Source organism: Aspergillus pseudodeflectus, assembly GCF_044049435.1.
Source record: "Aspergillus pseudodeflectus strain CBS 756.74 chromosome Unknown BJX68scaffold_67, whole genome shotgun sequence".
Lineage (NCBI taxonomy): Eukaryota > Fungi > Ascomycota > Eurotiomycetes > Eurotiales > Aspergillaceae > Aspergillus > Aspergillus pseudodeflectus.
The window spans coordinates 97,333-112,464 of NW_027263843.1; the positions used below are offsets into that span (position 1 = coordinate 97,333).

A 15,132-nucleotide genomic window follows, 5' to 3' on the forward strand; every position below is an offset into this window, starting at 1 on the left:
GAAATTACAGCTCAATCTCCTCTTCCGTATGATTATTCCCCGCTGAAACAAGCGACACAGATGCCCACGCCTCATAACTGTCTTCCCTCGCCGCTAAATACGCTGCTCTTCGCCGAAGCGAGGACTCTATCCGCACAAGAGATGGAGGTGGCGGGGGCCCGGGATTGCCAGTGGCGCCCCTTTCGCCTTCTCCTTTTACTTCGTCTTTGTCTTCTTCTGGTTCCGAAGGCACGTACACATCCTCGTTTATGTACTCTTCTTCGTCCATGATTCCCTGGTTCTGATCAAGAAGGTGGGTTGGGATCTGGTTCTGGCTTTGAGAGGCGAACGCGGAGGTGGATATTGTTAGGGTGTGGCTTTGCTGGCTAGAGCTTGCTAGGTCTAGCTTTGGTTGGGCATCCATAATTGTAGTGTTTGGGTCAAACTCGGTGTCGGACTCGGTGTCCGTTTCCATGATTGTGGATATCACCGGGTTTGGGTTCGCCGTGGTTGATGTTGGTATAGCCGTTGGGATAGGGGCGCTTTCTCCATGAGTGGCAAGCGGTTGTCGATCCTTCTCATCAGGGTCGATGATAGCTGTTTCCTGGGAAGCATGGGAGAGTGCTGTTTCTTCGAGAGCCGGTATGTCAGCGGTGACTGCGTCTAATTGAGATTGATCTTCTTCAGTTGGCCATGATGAAGGTAAAGATCCGAGATCATATGGTCTATTTTGCGGGGCTTGAACGGTGCGAAGGTAGTCCCATGCTTGGCGGACAGATATTCGTCTGGCTCTAGCAGTCGCTGGGCTTGCTTGAGGTATGGGAAGGGAGTCGTTGTCTGATACGCCATTGAGCTCTTCAGTTGGCTCTGCAGTCGGTGGGATGCATGTTCTTGAAGATGACAGTGGGGACGAGGTGATTACTATTGGTCTCGATGAGGGCGGCTCTGATGCGAGTGGGTGAGCGGGCCCTAAAGTTGGTGCGCCATTGGCCTCGGCGATGATTGGGGCGAAAATTTGTGAGGCTCTTGAATCAATGTCTTCGTCTGTTGGAATAGTTGACTGCTGAGTTAATAGGTTTGGCGATTCAGGATCACGTCTAGCTCTCTTCCTGGGTCGTTCGCCTCTATCGTTTGCTGTTAGGTCACGCATGTATTGATCATGAACGAATTTCTTGTCAGAGCAAAGATGGCCGAATAGAGCTTGCATAGAAATATCTTCGTCCCACTCCGAGGGGTCCACAGTGCAAGGATAAATATCTTTGGGCTCGAAGGCGGCTATTAACTCGCATAGCTCAGCGTAGGATGAATGCCGTGAGTATGGGAAGCGCTATCTCCTCATTAGGTAAATACGGTGGCAAAGGGGTGGGTTTGAACATACAATAGTTCTTGGGGGAGATTTAGCCGAATTATCCTGAAAGTCTGTTGTACCCTCTGTGATGGATTCCTCGCTCGGGCGACCCCGGCTAAGGACATTGATGAGCTCGTCCAGAGGCATTTCATGAGCATCTTTCATCCCGTAGCTGTCTAGCGAGAGAGCTTTATTTCTTGAGTTGAACGCTTCGGAGAGTGCTCCTCTCGCCTTATTAAGCGCTTGAGGATCGTGTAGTTTCTCAGTGCAAAGCTGCTCTAGGCGATCTAGTGATGACTGATCTCCGAGTTCTAGTTCGTGGATCTGATACAGATCTCCTAGGCCACCACCAGCTCCCAACTCGGGTATGTCAGACCCGCTCTTAGTCCGGTTCACGATTGGAGTTATATACACCGTGTGGTTTGAGGATACGGTGGAGCAGTGTACACCCGGTTCACAGCTATGAATGCGGGATTGCAGATCCTCACTTAGACATCCAGGTACAACTCTATTCCCGAGTTCGAATCCGCAGAGTGACGGTGCTTCTACCGCGCCGCTCCCTTCTTTGCAGGCTGAATTGACAGATCTATACAACCCGATTTGATATCGGTCAACATGGATCTAGACATGTAAGTACAGGAAAGGTCCATTAAGAACTTGTACTTGCCTTTGACTTGAGTGTAGCAGAAAGTGCTCTCCATACTTCCTCATAGCCAAATGTCCACGCCCGAAAGTAAAATATAGTGTCTTCAGGATATGATTCTAGCTTGCGAAGGAGCTCTGCTAAGCCTTCCGCTTTCGAGGGAAACGTATGAAAGGCGTGAGATGTATTGGCAAATGTGGTATCCAGGTATATCTTGTCCAGTCTTTTGTTGCCCAGAGTATATGGTATGAGAATTGGATGCCGGATAAGACTAGCAACCCACCATGGCTCCGCTGCTTTCCATCAACACAGGGATCTTGGGCAAGGGCGAAAGTACTTACCACGTATATCACCGGTATATAGGATTGCCTTGCCATCGCCTTCGATGAAGAACATCACAGCGCCGGTACAGTGATTTGCGTCTAGGAGAGTGACTCTAATAGACAGCCGTGGAGTTAGATCAATTTCGGTTGGAGTGTTCAATGGTATCGGCCGCTTTCATGGTCAGTAAATGTATTGATACTTCCATGACTGATGTAAACTTACTAGGAGCTTTGAGAGGTGCTTATAATGCAATCTCCGTGATTCGAGAATACCATTGTTGAAATTCATTCTATGGGGGTACTTTTCGATTTGTAGGAGCAGCTGCAGAAAAAATGAGAGTGTCTTCTCCATATGAACGCATCCAGAACAAACCTCTCTAGTAGCTGCTGAGCAGTAAATGAAAGGAGCTCGAAAGGACTCGAGTCCTTGAAGATGGTCACTATGCGCATGACTGAGAAAGCAGGCCAAGGGAGGAGGTCGCTCAGGGTTCTTTCGAAAATAGTCGACTAGAGCGACATTCTTAGCATCTTCATACCGTTATTTTGCGAGGCAACCATACTAGTAATTAAAGGGAACTCTGCATATTGTATTAGTCAATGCTCAAGTCTGCCGTGTTGGCTAATTTAGTACCTTCAACGATCCCATTAAAAGTCGACATGGAGAATTCTTGACGGCCTATATGTCACTGCAGTTGAAACTTAATGAAGGTCATTGCCGCATGAAACCTGGTCTTTGAACATCCTGGATGAGATGATGTTTCTGAGAATAAAAGTGAAGACTGAAGGTAAAGTCCTGATGAAGGCAGACTGCACGTGACGTCAATTCATCGATATAACTTCGAGTTTCTTCAGCACCAAACAAAAGCGTCATTCTCGGTCGAGTTCAGGACTCGAGATCGGGTATTGGTTATGATTCAGTAATGAATCTTTATTGTCCAAGTTTAATCGCAGATGGCGAATCACAATCGCACCAGCAGCGATGACTTCTCCGAGCAGCGGATCCCTACACCGAAAGTTCCCAGTGATTGGCGCATGCCGTGCGTCTACACCAACAAGTCGGAGCGCCCGTTGACAAGTGGGCTAGACTACGGCCTTTTTTTTCCCTCTCGCCATGCCCAGACCCTCCATCTGCCCAAACCTGCAGAGCCTATCAAGACACCTCGTCGCATTTCCTCCTCTAGGTACCTACATGGGCCCCGGCATAGCGCGCGGCGAACAACAGTTGGGCCATCGTTGACCAAGTGGCCATGCAGGTATCCTGCGCGAAACGAGTGGACGAAAGACCCGCTGCCAACGCACCGCAGTGGATAGGTTTGGCCGATGGAGAGATGGACAAATCGACCATCGCTGTATTCAGCTGTCGTCGCAGATCTAAGGTGGCTAACTCATCTACAGTGAGCTTCCAGTGCTCCACGCAAGTACGCTGATGTGTTGGTCATTTTGTATGCGTGGTCACCCGACTTGAGAGAGTCGGCCTTATAAGCTTGACTTTTCGCTTGCCCGCTCACCTTCTTCTCTTTGTCTCCTTGGTTTGACTGCAAAATCCAATCAATTGCTCCGCCCACATTTTTACTCCTGTGTATCGTCGCCATGGACACGCCTTTCTCGTCTTCAACTTTCTAGATAAGCTGGTGTTGACACTGCCTACTGACGGTCCCTGAACTGAAGCCGGGGCGACTGAGAGCTAGCTGGTGGTGTATCCCATCCGATTTATTCGCCATATTTCTTGTTGGTTTGAGACGATCTGGATCTATCTGAAGAAGGGCCTCAGAACATAACCGGAGTTCTGCAACTACTACGACGACGGAGCATCATCACCACCGGAAGCTTACCCCCAATTCATGACGAACCTGGCTTATTCTTTACCCCGGTTGTGTTATCATCTTGCTGCTTGATACTGCTACTGTTACAAAATCCGCTGTGCCGAGAACTCAAACCACTTTTGTGGCACAAAGTACAAGCCCCGGCCTCCATCGTTTCTGAATTTCCAACTATTGATCGACGGTCTCCAGGGCCCCAACCAAGCCCCAAACTCCCCCTCCCGGAATCAGGACTCAGGAGTGTTACGAACCAGCGATTGCCCGGCCTCGCCTCCTTTCTCAGCATTCCTTTGTTTCTCCCTCTTATTACTTTTTTTTCTTTCTGCATAGTTCACACGGTCTCATTAGGCTTGCCTAATTTTAGCAGAGGATTGCTCGGCCCCCCGCTTTATATCAAGGCTCTGCGGAGCGACCGATCGCTCCAGCCTATCAATTATCCTTCGAGTCCGCGATACTGCTCCGAGTCCACCCCCTAAATTGTTAGTTATTGGACTTCTCTCACTCGAGCTTCTGGACAACTCATTCAGCACCTCATATTGACATTATCTTCAACCTACCATTTACGATGCACAAACCATCTCTGGCTCAAATCGTACATCGAGCATCTTTTCCCCGTCAGCGTACTAGCGACCCAGCAACCTTTGCCGCCCATATCGCTCTCAATCTGGTCCCTGAAGTTCGCATCGAAACATCTATCTTTTATGGGTCACTAGACAGCGTTGAAGCTCAGTATCCCGGCTTGGATTATTCCTACGGACCGCATCGCATGAGGCTGAGCCGTTTTCCGTGGCATTATAAGTTGTTTCGAGTTTTCGACGAGCTTGGTCTATCAGAGGAGGAAATAAGCTCTCTATGCCGCTGGGAAGGAACGAAATCTGCACGGCAGCGTTATGAGAAAGAGGAGGGTGTGAAGGTACGCGACACAACCGCTGATGCAATCCGACCTGCATCTCCCGCTCCGCTCCCTTCCGTCATAGTCCATGTTGAGGACGGCCAGGGGCCCATTCACGAAACACGAGTCAGGTCTGCGACTTATGAGGAAGTCGAGATTCAAGACGGCATAATCGACGATCGAGGTATCGAGTGTGAGCCGACACATGAAGGCGAAGACTCAAGTGATGACGAGATGGAAAGCTGCGGGGTGGAGCTCAACCATCGTCTCCTCGTCGCAACGGCTGCACGAGAACGAGGTGCTGATGTACCTTTGGACGAGGATTGGGAACAGTGGCTCAAGGAAGCGGGGGAACGTGGGAGTTACACGGATGTGCTCAACGCCATCCGTAGAGGCCAGCCGTTGAATTATCTGTACGACATCCCGGCCTCGATGCATCGTACAAGCAGGGCTTCGATTCAACATTCCGTGTCTTTCGCTGAGCCGTTGAACCTGCCGACACCCCCTAGTTTGCTCTCACCAAACACTGCGATTCGACGTTCGCCCCAATCGCCTGCCAGGGCTGCGCGATAATGTGACTAATGAGTTTCTTTATTTGGTCTGCCTTGACGCGACTTTTCCTGTTGCATCGATTACTTGGTTCCTGTTGCGGACATTTCTTTCCAATGATGCATTTACGGCGCTTGAGCGGTAGTCTTTTCTTACTGCGTTTTTAAGGGAAATGGCTTCCTTGATTCACTGATTGAAGGTCTTTTCCGATTCATATAGATTTCCTAGGCATCTGGCAATATTGGTAGGCTTCGTTCAATACCCCGATGCTTTCCATGCTGCTACACTAATTGCGCGTTTGGACTATGCAGGTTTCATGGCTGTTGGGAGTACAGGATTCTGACAATTTGTGAATAATTCATTTGACAGATTCTTAGGCATACGATATGATAGTCTCCTTTAATCTATAATTTTTTTTGACGACCTGTACCCCTTCTCTCTTCTGTCCTGTTTAGTTCGTGGTGGGGACCGGAGTTAGACGGTCAAAGCTCCAAAGTTCAAGCCTCCCCACCAAAAGCTCCCCCAACTCCAAGACCCGACCTCTTCCCGTCTCAACAAGCTCCCATAGGGGTTGATTACAGCTGTACGCTATTCGGACCTACGATGAGCACATGACTGACAATGAATCGATAAGACGAACCTCATCTCCGCGGGATAATGGCCTGGAGCTCAGTGTGACCGCGTCTCTTCCTCCTGAACTCATGCTGGCCTGCTTTTAAACAACCATGATCAAGGCCATCTTTTACAGCAAATTCGACACCCAGGAAGGTGCGTTAGCTTGACATATGATTGTTTATATATCCTGGTCCGTACTAACGCAAACAAGGCCCGAAGGTCGTTCACCAGGTCCCCGATGGAGCGATTGTTCCCTCCACCACCGCTCCGTCTCAACCGCTCTTCCTAACCTTCGCCGACATCTCATTCTTTGTGATTCCACGCCAGGAGCTATGTGGGAACCTGATACAAGTGTGCACAAACGGGTTTCGTATTCTGGGGTATCCGATATGCATGAAGTCGCCCCGATACGACCGCAATGAGTTCATTTTCAACTTCTGCTTGGTCCTTGCGGAGGATGAGGATTTTAGTAGCTACAAGAGCGTGGCTCAGAAGCTGGCAGATCTGATGCATGGACTGGAGGAACAAAGCGGGTTTTTATCGAAGGACTATTCCAAGAGTGGTGAGGGGAAGGTATACAGCTTGTGCGAGACGCTGATGGAGGATTTAAATAACTATTGCGAGTGCATGATTCCCATCGGTAAGTCTTCTGGCTATTACCTCGTGGTATTGGATATTTGACTGACGGGTTGTTCTGATACAGATGAATTGAATACGTTGAACATCAAACTATTCCCTGTTTATCCTACTCCTCCGCCCGTTCGCGCCTGGCAAGTGCCACTATTTACCGTCCGATACAAAGCTTTCCTCGATGAGAACTGGGATCTGACCATGCAGCGTGTATGCCAAAGTAAATTTGTGGACTATATATGTGGATACTGAGCGACTGATTCTTTAATTTCTAGATTGTCCCTCACATCAATGGTGTGAACAGCATCCGCATCATTTCTCTCCTCGCCGATACCGACTTCTCCCTCACATGCCGCGCGATTCGACACCTACTATACTACGGCTGTCTCTTCCTTCTCGATATATTCTCCTTTTCTGCTATATACGCTCCCACAGCTCTGTTCAGTTCTACAATTGCGGCAGACGAATCTATGCAGCAGGAATGCGCTCGCTACGTTAACACGCTTTTTGCATCATCCATGGCACCCACGACACCATCTAATTTCTCGCCTGGCCGCGGTAAAGACGATATATGGCCACCTGCCGGAGACCCGACACCCAGCCTTGGGACGGAGAGCATATTGACTACGGCGAGCGAAAATCTTAGTCCCACAGCCAGTCCAGCCAATCCCAGCGCACTTAAAGCTTCAGTCGGAAGCGCCGCAGGCCCTGTAGCGAATCTTACCTCGCCCAACCAAGAGTTAGTCGATGGTGTCCGAATCGTCGAACTATACGCGAGCCTGAAACAAGGCCAAAGCGTCAAACAGTGGTACCTACAACACACCCGCCAACTCGCCCACATTGATATCCGCCGCTTAATCACGTTCGGCATTATCAAGGGCTTCCTGTATCGCGTACACAAATACGCGATTGCGACGGGGAATCCAGCTCCGCAGTTCAAATCAGGCGCCACGACGCCACGCTCACACTATCAACTCTCTACACATAGCGGACCTTCCTCACGGGGCCCTGGGACCGGCGCAAACAGCCCTTACGCCTCAAGTGCAGGCGACGATCCCGCGCCCATCGCACATCATCAGCACCACAGCCATCATCACCATCACCGTAGCGAGGATGCTAGAGACCGGGCCTCTGTGCATAGCGGAAGCCGGTCTGGGTTTAATGATGAAGATGATGAAGACGAGTTCATTGATGATAGAGTTTTGGCGAAGTATTTGGATGGGATGCATTGCTTCGATCAGATATGTACTGAGCTGGAGATCAGCGAGAGGGAATTGACGAGCAGGTTGAAGCGTTATCAGGGAGAGGTTTTGATCATCCATCGTTGAGGTTGTTGATGTGGTCTTTTTTTGATATTAGAGGATTTCTTGTATTGATACCCAGCCTTTGCTCGCTTCATGGTTTAGGTGGTTATAGTAAGTTATTATAGGCATAAGAATTCCTCAAAGAATATTCTGATACCATTATACAGCATCCAAAACCTGGAAGGATGTTCCAAACGCCTAGTTAGCTCCGATTGAAATCACACAAGTCCTCCATGTTGCGCCAACTACAAATTCACTCAAGCAGGCCGATTACCTCACGACGCCGGTTCCGTCACCTTTCAACCACCCGTATGAAACAGGTTTTGCGGAGAAAATGCATATACACTGTAAGAATAAAGAATGAAGAAAATAAGAGAAGAGGATTACTCCTGTTCCTCTTCCCACCCATCAAGTTCCGCCTTCTCATACTCACTCATAAGTGATGGCGTAAAGATGCTCTCGTTAGCACTAGGTACGGTCGTCTTGCAGTCCTTGAACACCGGCCCGATGCAGTCCCGCCAGCGCTTGCGTCTGTCCATGAGCGTCCGTGCAACGTCTCCGATAGCCGGGCGGCTGATACCCGCGGCGCTGACGACGTGGCTTCCACCGCCTGCACCGCCTGGTCTGTGTTTCGCCTGCGAGCCCTTCTTGCTCTTCCCCAGTGTGCGCGTGCGCTTGAGGTAGGCTTGCTGGACTTGCGAGTCGAGATCGTCGTGAATGGTCATGTATTCCTGGAAAGCCATGCGTTCGCGAGCGATTTCGAGAAGTCGTGTCTTGCGCGCGCTGTTGATGATCATTTGTTTCTTGAGCTCGCTCTGGAGGAGGCGGAGGCGCTGTGCGATGTCGTCATCGTAATGCGCATCGTAGTCAGGATTATCGTCTGGGTTGAGGAAACCAACGTGGCGGAGTTCGGCTTTCAATCGTTCGTCTAGCTGCGCGTGGTCGAGTTTTGCGGCGGGTACTTTGAAGCCGTTGGTGTCTGCGTCGCGGAAAAATGTTGCAGAGGGTTTCGGCTTGGATTCTGGATCGCCGGTTGGATGGTCGATGTCCATTGAATCTCCGTTCAAGCCGTTCAGTGAGACGTCTCCGTTCGTGGTTCCGTTTGTGGTTGCCTCCTCGGGCGCGCGATGTTCGTAGCGGAGTAGGGAATAGAGACGGCTGACCAGCGGACCGACGGAGACCTTGTCTGTTTCCACTGTCTCGTCTGTTACTTGGTCGATATTCCCGCGGCCCTGGTTCAAGGGCAGACGCTCCTTATCGCCGTTGGGCTGGTCGAGGTTCATGAGTCCATCCTCCTCAGCCCAAGCGTCGGTATAATGCTTTTTACCGCGCTTCGGCATCATAAAAGGTGTAACTCTGTCGCCCTGTGGTTTTGGTGAGCATTGAGTGCTTGGCTTATCAAGGAAACAAACCTTTTCTTTCAGAAAAGCGATATCCTCCTCCATCAGGGGCCGGACGTAAGGGTCAATGTAGAGGAGAAAGGTGTTGGCGTTCACTTGATTGGTAGGCTTGGAGTTGCTAAAATCCCGGTCCGGTGGAATGCCAGCCATAAGATGGCGCAAGTCGCTTGGAGGGAACACATTAACGCTGTATATCTCTTTCTTCTCCTCATCTGTCATGCCTGGCTCAACGTCTCGGATATGATATATGGTGGGATCATCGAACTTAAGCGGATTAGGACCGAACACCTGAATCTGAGGTACGGATGGAGCGGGTTCAGGTTGGTGCGACTCTGAGCTATCGTCTGACCCGGGCGAACCTGCATCTGCATCGGTGCCGGCCGGCCGTGGTGATGCCAATGATGGTGGAGATAATGAAGAGGCTTCTTCGGACGCGGCATTTTTGGATTTTTTGGACGCCGGAGAGGCAGCTGATATTAAATGGTCAGTATTCATGCTGGTAACAATTTGTGTGGAGGTAATGAGAGAAGTAACTCACCTCCTTCCACCTTTGTCTCTGCACCATCCTGACGACTAATTTCATGTGCCCCATAGGTCAAGGGCCGTTCCTCCTTTGAACTGCTCCCACGTTCCTTCCGCTTCTTCAATTTTCCTGCCTTGAATGCTTTACTGTCATCCTCATCATCATCCGCCTCTCGCTTCATCTTCGGGCGGTCCCCGGTGTCATATTCGGGCTCATCCACTACTTCCTTGCGCTTCTGGGACAGCTCCCTAATGCCGGCGTTGCATGCATCTCCGCGCGCCTCTGCCAATTCACCGAGGGACTTCAGATGCTCAATCAACAACTCTAGTGACTTTGAGTCCGGAATAGGGCCAACGCCTCCCATGCGCTCTAAGATTTCCCCATATTGGATAGTCACAGGAATCATCAATTTGGACGCATCGTTGTAGAGATAGCTGGAGAGGGGTGCGGAGGTTGCGGTTGGGGCTGCGCTGAAACCGGAGCTAGGAGTGGTGTTGCGGCTCCGCGACGGTCGAACATCGCGGCCTTTTCCTTTGCCTTTGCTCGCAGATGGCATTTTATAGGATGTAATTCGTAAATATAGGTTCTAGGAGGTACGGATCGAAAGATGACGTCTGGGATGAGTTAAGGCTCAAACGTCCATGTTGTTCATGCGCTGGACTAGCCTGGTGTGGTTTTTGGAGGTGGTGAGCGACTGCCGAGTATCTGATACCCTCAGTTGCCGAAAAAACCCAGAAATAGCAAAGGGTTTAAATTGATCGGCCCATTATTGTCTGGAAATGTCTTGCAACTCCCCATGTTCTCCAAACATCGTGGAGTCGCGCGCGATGTCAGCTAATTTTCACGTGACATCACCTGACGGCACGATAAGGGTCAGATAAGAACAATTGCTCCATTGAGTACGGAGTAGCGTAATCTAGATGTACTTCGTACTTCTAGCCAGAAAGTGTACGTCCCTGCAGTCTATCCCATATTTGAAGAGAATTTCCTGTAAGACAACGCACATTCGTCTCGACCTTCGACGCTCTTCCTCTTCCAATGTTGTTCTGCCCTTGAAGGGCTTGGGTGGTAGCCAAGGCGAAGAGCACGGGCAGTTTAAGACTCTCACTGGCCAGTGAGCGGTATAAGTGGGACGGCTGGGTCCTACAGTAACAGCCCGCTTGGTGTAACTACCTAATGGGTAGCTTTGCCGAATTGACGGGGCCAGAGGAGCTACAGGTTCGAATCCTGGAGTGCTATAGTTTTTTCTTTGGGCCAACCCCAAGCTCCTTAAATTATTGCCTATTGTAAAGCGTGTCATGTACTACAAAAAAGATGACATTATTTCCAAGCCAATCGTTCCGCTTCTTATTATTGTTATTCACAGCTGTACCTTAATTTCGCTACATCCGAAGCGCTCAGCAGAAGATGTGTGGTCCAAAAACAGATCGACGGCTTGGCCTCTAGCCTTGCAGCTCCGATCTCTCGAGATACGAATGTGCGATATCTTCCTGCTTACACCCCGCTAAACACAGAATTTTCGAGGCAGAAACCCCTTTCGAGAAGCTTTCACTACTTCTGGGTGCATCCTACCGTCGTCTCTGGCAGCCGTTTGTCCGCAAACGTCAAATGTGCTCCACTCATAAGAGCGTCATACTCCGGAACGAGAGAAACGACCTGGCTGGATTCTAGAACAACAAAAAGGTTCAAGAATCGCTTTTGTGTCTCTCATTTCTCTCCCGTTGGCTTTTGAAACATTATAGCGGCGGATATCAGCAGAACCCCTTCCGCCGGCTTGAACCTGACGTATCATCTATCGATGGACTATTAGTTCCACCCTCACATCATCAAACAGACAACACTCGGACAAACTGGCACTTGACCGCTGCAAGCAATCTGACCATGAGATTCTGATTGACGAACTTCCTGCAATCAGCTGGGGAAGTGTTTAGCAATGTGTATGGCCCCTTGTGTTGCTCGAGACGTTTCGATCATCAGGAACTCGAATTGAGATTGTTGGAATACGACACCGCACTCTGCAGCTACATTATCAGCTAATGTCTCGCTCTACTACAGCAGCCGAATCACTTACGACGGCTGCCGCACTCTTTGCGGGTCCTGGGAGGGCGAACAATTCGACATCGTCGGTCAATGTATGCCTTTTGATAGCCTCGATCCTCTTCCATTGATAAGGATACCCAGAATGCTGACGTACCCCAGGGTAGTGCCAGCTTTCACTTCGTTGTTGATGGAGATATCCAAACGCTGTCGACCAAGAATGCTCCAAAGGAAGGCCCTATCAAAGGACTACTTTATGTTCCAAGTCTAGACGGGCATGACGAGTGCAACAACACAGTCGCGCAACATATCCCGGCCAATGCCACCCGCTATCACGACGTGGCCCGGTTTGGTTATCATATAATTGGCCTTGCACCGTGGGTGACACCTAACTGTAGCCAGTGGTTTCTAGAAACCTCAAGGCGTGTAGGCACAGACGCTCTGGTGTTCTTCCTGCCGTCCAGCGCTGATAACAAGCCTCCGCCAGCACACGATGAGACATGGCTGTTGAATGGCGAGAGTCCATGGAAAGACGAGAACCTGTTTCCTATTTATGCAATCCCTGGTCAAGCAGGAACTACGCTCATGGAGCAGCTGTCACATTATTCAGGCAACAAAACTGAACTGCAAGAAAGACAAAACGCAACTTCACAAGGCGAGCGATGGGATGTGCGGCTGTTTACTATCATTAACTTGGGTAAGGCGTCGTGGTCTTGCAAAGTGCGAGTGTCTTGACTAACACCAGATCAGAAAAAAGCGGAAGGAAAACACCGAGCATTTGGGGCTTCCTTTTGGCCATCCTTGGGACTCTTTTGGTCCTTTGCGTCATTCTTCTTCTCCTATACCAATTAATTCAAAGGCGACGTCGGGAAATGCTTCAGCGGCGCCTTGAATTCAGCGAAGTGGACTATGAACAGCATGCTCTGCAGCATATCAGAGTATCCCGGGAGTTCCTTGCCAAACTCCCGATTTATACCTATCCAACCGTGGATGACTCAGGTCCAGGGAGCTCACGGCAGAGCCTGTGCGAAGGTGATAAGCCTGGTCAATCCCAGGACACGCTAGTGATCGAATCTGAACGGAGGGGAATCGAGAAGGAAGCCGAGACAGACATCGAAGAGAACCCGCAAACCGCAGATACATCACGTCGACCTTCGTATACAAAACATGCCAATAGGCTAAGCCATTCACAACCCACCTGCGCAATCTGTTTGGAAGACTTTGTCCCCGCTTCGTCAACTGTACGCGAACTGCCGTGTGGTCATATTTACCACCCCGAGTGCATTGATGTGTCTCTGACGAGGAATAGCAGCCTGTGCCCGCTATGCAAAAAGAGTGTGTTGCCGCCCGATCTCTATCCCATCTCAATGCCCGAGGCGGTACATCGGGACAGTATGCGGCTGCTGTAGACAGACTCTCGTGCTTGAAGCGTTGTACATGATACCCTACTCGAATATGATGTTGAAATTCCGATACCATGTCACTCTGTCCGCAGAGCTCTCTAGTCGTAGTTGTATTTCTATGTGCCCTAAAATCAGCACGTGTGCATCGAAACAAACTGCAAAGAACAAAGGACAACAGAGACTTACCAAGCGAACTTGTCATGCTTTCCCCTGACCCTGACATCCAAAACCTCCTCATGGAAATTCCCTGCTTTTCTCGCCCTCCTCAATCTCTTCACCTCATCCTCATCCAGTCGTCTCCCAACAACCTCCTCCAACTCCTTTCTGCTGACCTTTTCTCGAGCCTTTGTCTCTTTGCTGGCTTTTATCTTGGGCTTGAACCGCGCCTGCATGCGTATCCGCACCGTTGTTTGGAACGACAAACTCGTCTCGTCGCCGCGAATTTCAACGCCCTTTGCACCCTCTTTGATCCCTACAAATGTGTCATTCTCCCCGGTGCCTCCCAGCGCCTGCATGAAGAATGTTCCCGGGATGTCAGGCGAGGGGTGAATAAGGAACGACTCGGGCGCGGAAATCGCGCTCGCCGTCGCGCTGAAAAGTCCATATTTGTCGCAGGAAAGATACCTGATCATTAACACCAAATCAGCCGTCATTCCACCATTACATAGCCCAATCGTATAGATTGACCAAGACCCAGCAAGAGAGAAGAACATACCGCCCATGCCCACCCTTCAAACTAAATCCCTCTGTTCCCGCCACCCTCGTCGCAACCCACACTTGGCGCACATCATGCGGCTCCGCAGTCCGGACATCACCCTCAATTAGATTCTCGAGTTCGCTAGCAAACACCTTGCCGTGGATGTCGGAGGCTATGGCCGTCGGAGGGTCGGAGGGAAGACAGATGAGGATTGGACCGGAGATATCGGCGGTTGTGTCAGCAGAGACCCAGGACTGATCCTCGGCGGAGGCGTCAGGGTCGACTGCTTCTGAGGATTCGGGGTCTTCGGATTGCTTAGCCAGTTTTGATGGTGGTGCGGCGACGGAGCTTGGGTCAGCCTCGGAGGCGTGCGTGTGGGTGTGCTTGCGCTTTTTGGACGATTTCGGCTTGTCGCCTTTGAATGTCAGTGGCTTTACCATTTCTTCGATATGTGAGATATGTTTGCGTAGCAATTGAGAACTTGTTCACTTCAAAGATTTGAAGATTGGAAGAGTGGGTGGAGTTCGGAGCTTGGATTGAGCTCCACGCTTTGCGACTAGTGGTGGTCACCTGACGCTCCTTCACAAATAACTCTAGACACATATTGCGGGAGTGAACATTCTTCAAATTTGTTCCAATATATTCAAATGACTCTCATGTTTATCCTCGGGCGCAATGTTTTTCAAATGATACGCTCCTGAAGCGTCCAGAGAAAGAACTTCCACGAGTATCTCCGACTGTAAGAGGATATGCGAGGCTGGGAAACAGCTGTCTGTGCAGAGGCCCCATCATCCAGATATCCTCAACGGCCAATCATACATTTCTCTGCTCTTCGCATGATCTCCAATCTGGCTTAGATACTCTTGGCCTTGACTACTCCCAAAGATCGTTAGCGCCTCACAGCCACATGTTTCCTTTTTAATGGCGAAGCTTGCTCTTTCAGGTTCTGAGTGTCCTCCGGAACAATGA

The 15,132-nt window shown here is 50.1% G+C and overlaps 5 protein-coding genes across 5 annotated transcripts; 2 read left to right on the forward strand and 3 right to left on the reverse strand.

Moving 5' to 3' along the window:
• Positions 1-4: 4 nt before the first annotated feature.
• On the reverse strand, positions 5-3,186 carry BJX68DRAFT_279056 (putative DNA repair protein; the record flags this gene model as incomplete). Its single annotated transcript, XM_071048654.1, has 8 exons — positions 2,925-3,186; positions 2,854-2,871; positions 2,667-2,800; positions 2,517-2,615; positions 2,324-2,465; positions 1,995-2,263; positions 1,358-1,948; positions 5-1,306 (listed from the first exon to the last, which is right to left on the reverse strand). Exons 1-8 carry the CDS (start codon positions 2,950-2,952, stop codon positions 5-7), a joined length of 2,583 nt encoding a protein of 860 aa, XP_070893942.1. The 5' UTR covers positions 2,953-3,186.
• Positions 3,187-4,678: 1,492 nt separating this feature from the next.
• Positions 4,679-8,127, forward strand: BJX68DRAFT_279058 (nitrogen permease regulating protein NPR2; the record flags this gene model as incomplete). The annotated part of the gene is made up of 6 exons (XM_071048655.1): positions 4,679-5,513; positions 6,136-6,137; positions 6,289-6,322; positions 6,381-6,809; positions 6,873-7,009; positions 7,075-8,127. 6 exons carry the CDS (start codon positions 4,679-4,681, stop codon positions 8,125-8,127), a joined length of 2,490 nt encoding a protein of 829 aa, XP_070893943.1.
• Positions 8,128-8,306: 179 nt separating this feature from the next.
• Positions 8,307-10,762, reverse strand: BJX68DRAFT_188909 (histone acetyltransferase NGG1). The gene is made up of 3 exons (XM_071037343.1): positions 10,042-10,762; positions 9,516-9,973; positions 8,307-9,467 (listed from the first exon to the last, which is right to left on the reverse strand). The coding sequence occupies exons 1-3, from the start codon at positions 10,580-10,582 to the stop codon at positions 8,487-8,489; spliced, it is 1,980 nt and encodes a 659-aa protein (XP_070893944.1). The 5' UTR covers positions 10,583-10,762; the 3' UTR covers positions 8,307-8,486.
• A 1,300-nt stretch (positions 10,763-12,062) lies between these two features.
• BJX68DRAFT_271769 (E3 ubiquitin-protein ligase RNF103) lies at positions 12,063-13,472 on the forward strand (the record flags this gene model as incomplete). The annotated part of the gene is made up of 3 exons (XM_071047030.1): positions 12,063-12,158; positions 12,226-12,760; positions 12,814-13,472. 3 exons carry the CDS (start codon positions 12,063-12,065, stop codon positions 13,470-13,472), a joined length of 1,290 nt encoding a protein of 429 aa, XP_070893945.1.
• A 54-nt stretch (positions 13,473-13,526) lies between these two features.
• On the reverse strand, positions 13,527-14,672 carry BJX68DRAFT_188934 (uncharacterized protein). Its single transcript, XM_071037344.1, has 3 exons — positions 14,182-14,672; positions 13,653-14,090; positions 13,527-13,582 (listed from the first exon to the last, which is right to left on the reverse strand). Coding segments are annotated over exons 1-3 (861 nt in total). The 5' UTR covers positions 14,604-14,672; the 3' UTR covers positions 13,527-13,581.
• Between the last annotated feature and the right edge of the window lie 460 nt (positions 14,673-15,132).

Coding starts and splice junctions, on each gene's coding strand:
- BJX68DRAFT_188909 (XM_071037343.1), bottom strand. CDS start 10,582: ATGCCATCTGCGAGCAAAGGCAAAGGAAAAGGCCGCGATGTTCGACCG. Junction 9,974..10,041: donor AGAGACAAAGGTGGAAGGAG/GTGAGTTACTTC, acceptor ATTTAATATCAG/CTGCCTCTCCGGCGTCCAAA. Junction 9,468..9,515: donor TCGCTTTTCTGAAAGAAAAG/GTTTGTTTCCTT, acceptor CCAAAACCACAG/GGCGACAGAGTTACACCTTT.
- BJX68DRAFT_188934 (XM_071037344.1), bottom strand. CDS start 14,603: ATGGTAAAGCCACTGACATTCAAAGGCGACAAGCCGAAATCGTCCAAA. Junction 14,091..14,181: donor TTGAAGGGTGGGCATGGGCG/GTATGTTCTTCT, acceptor GTTAATGATCAG/GTATCTTTCCTGCGACAAAT.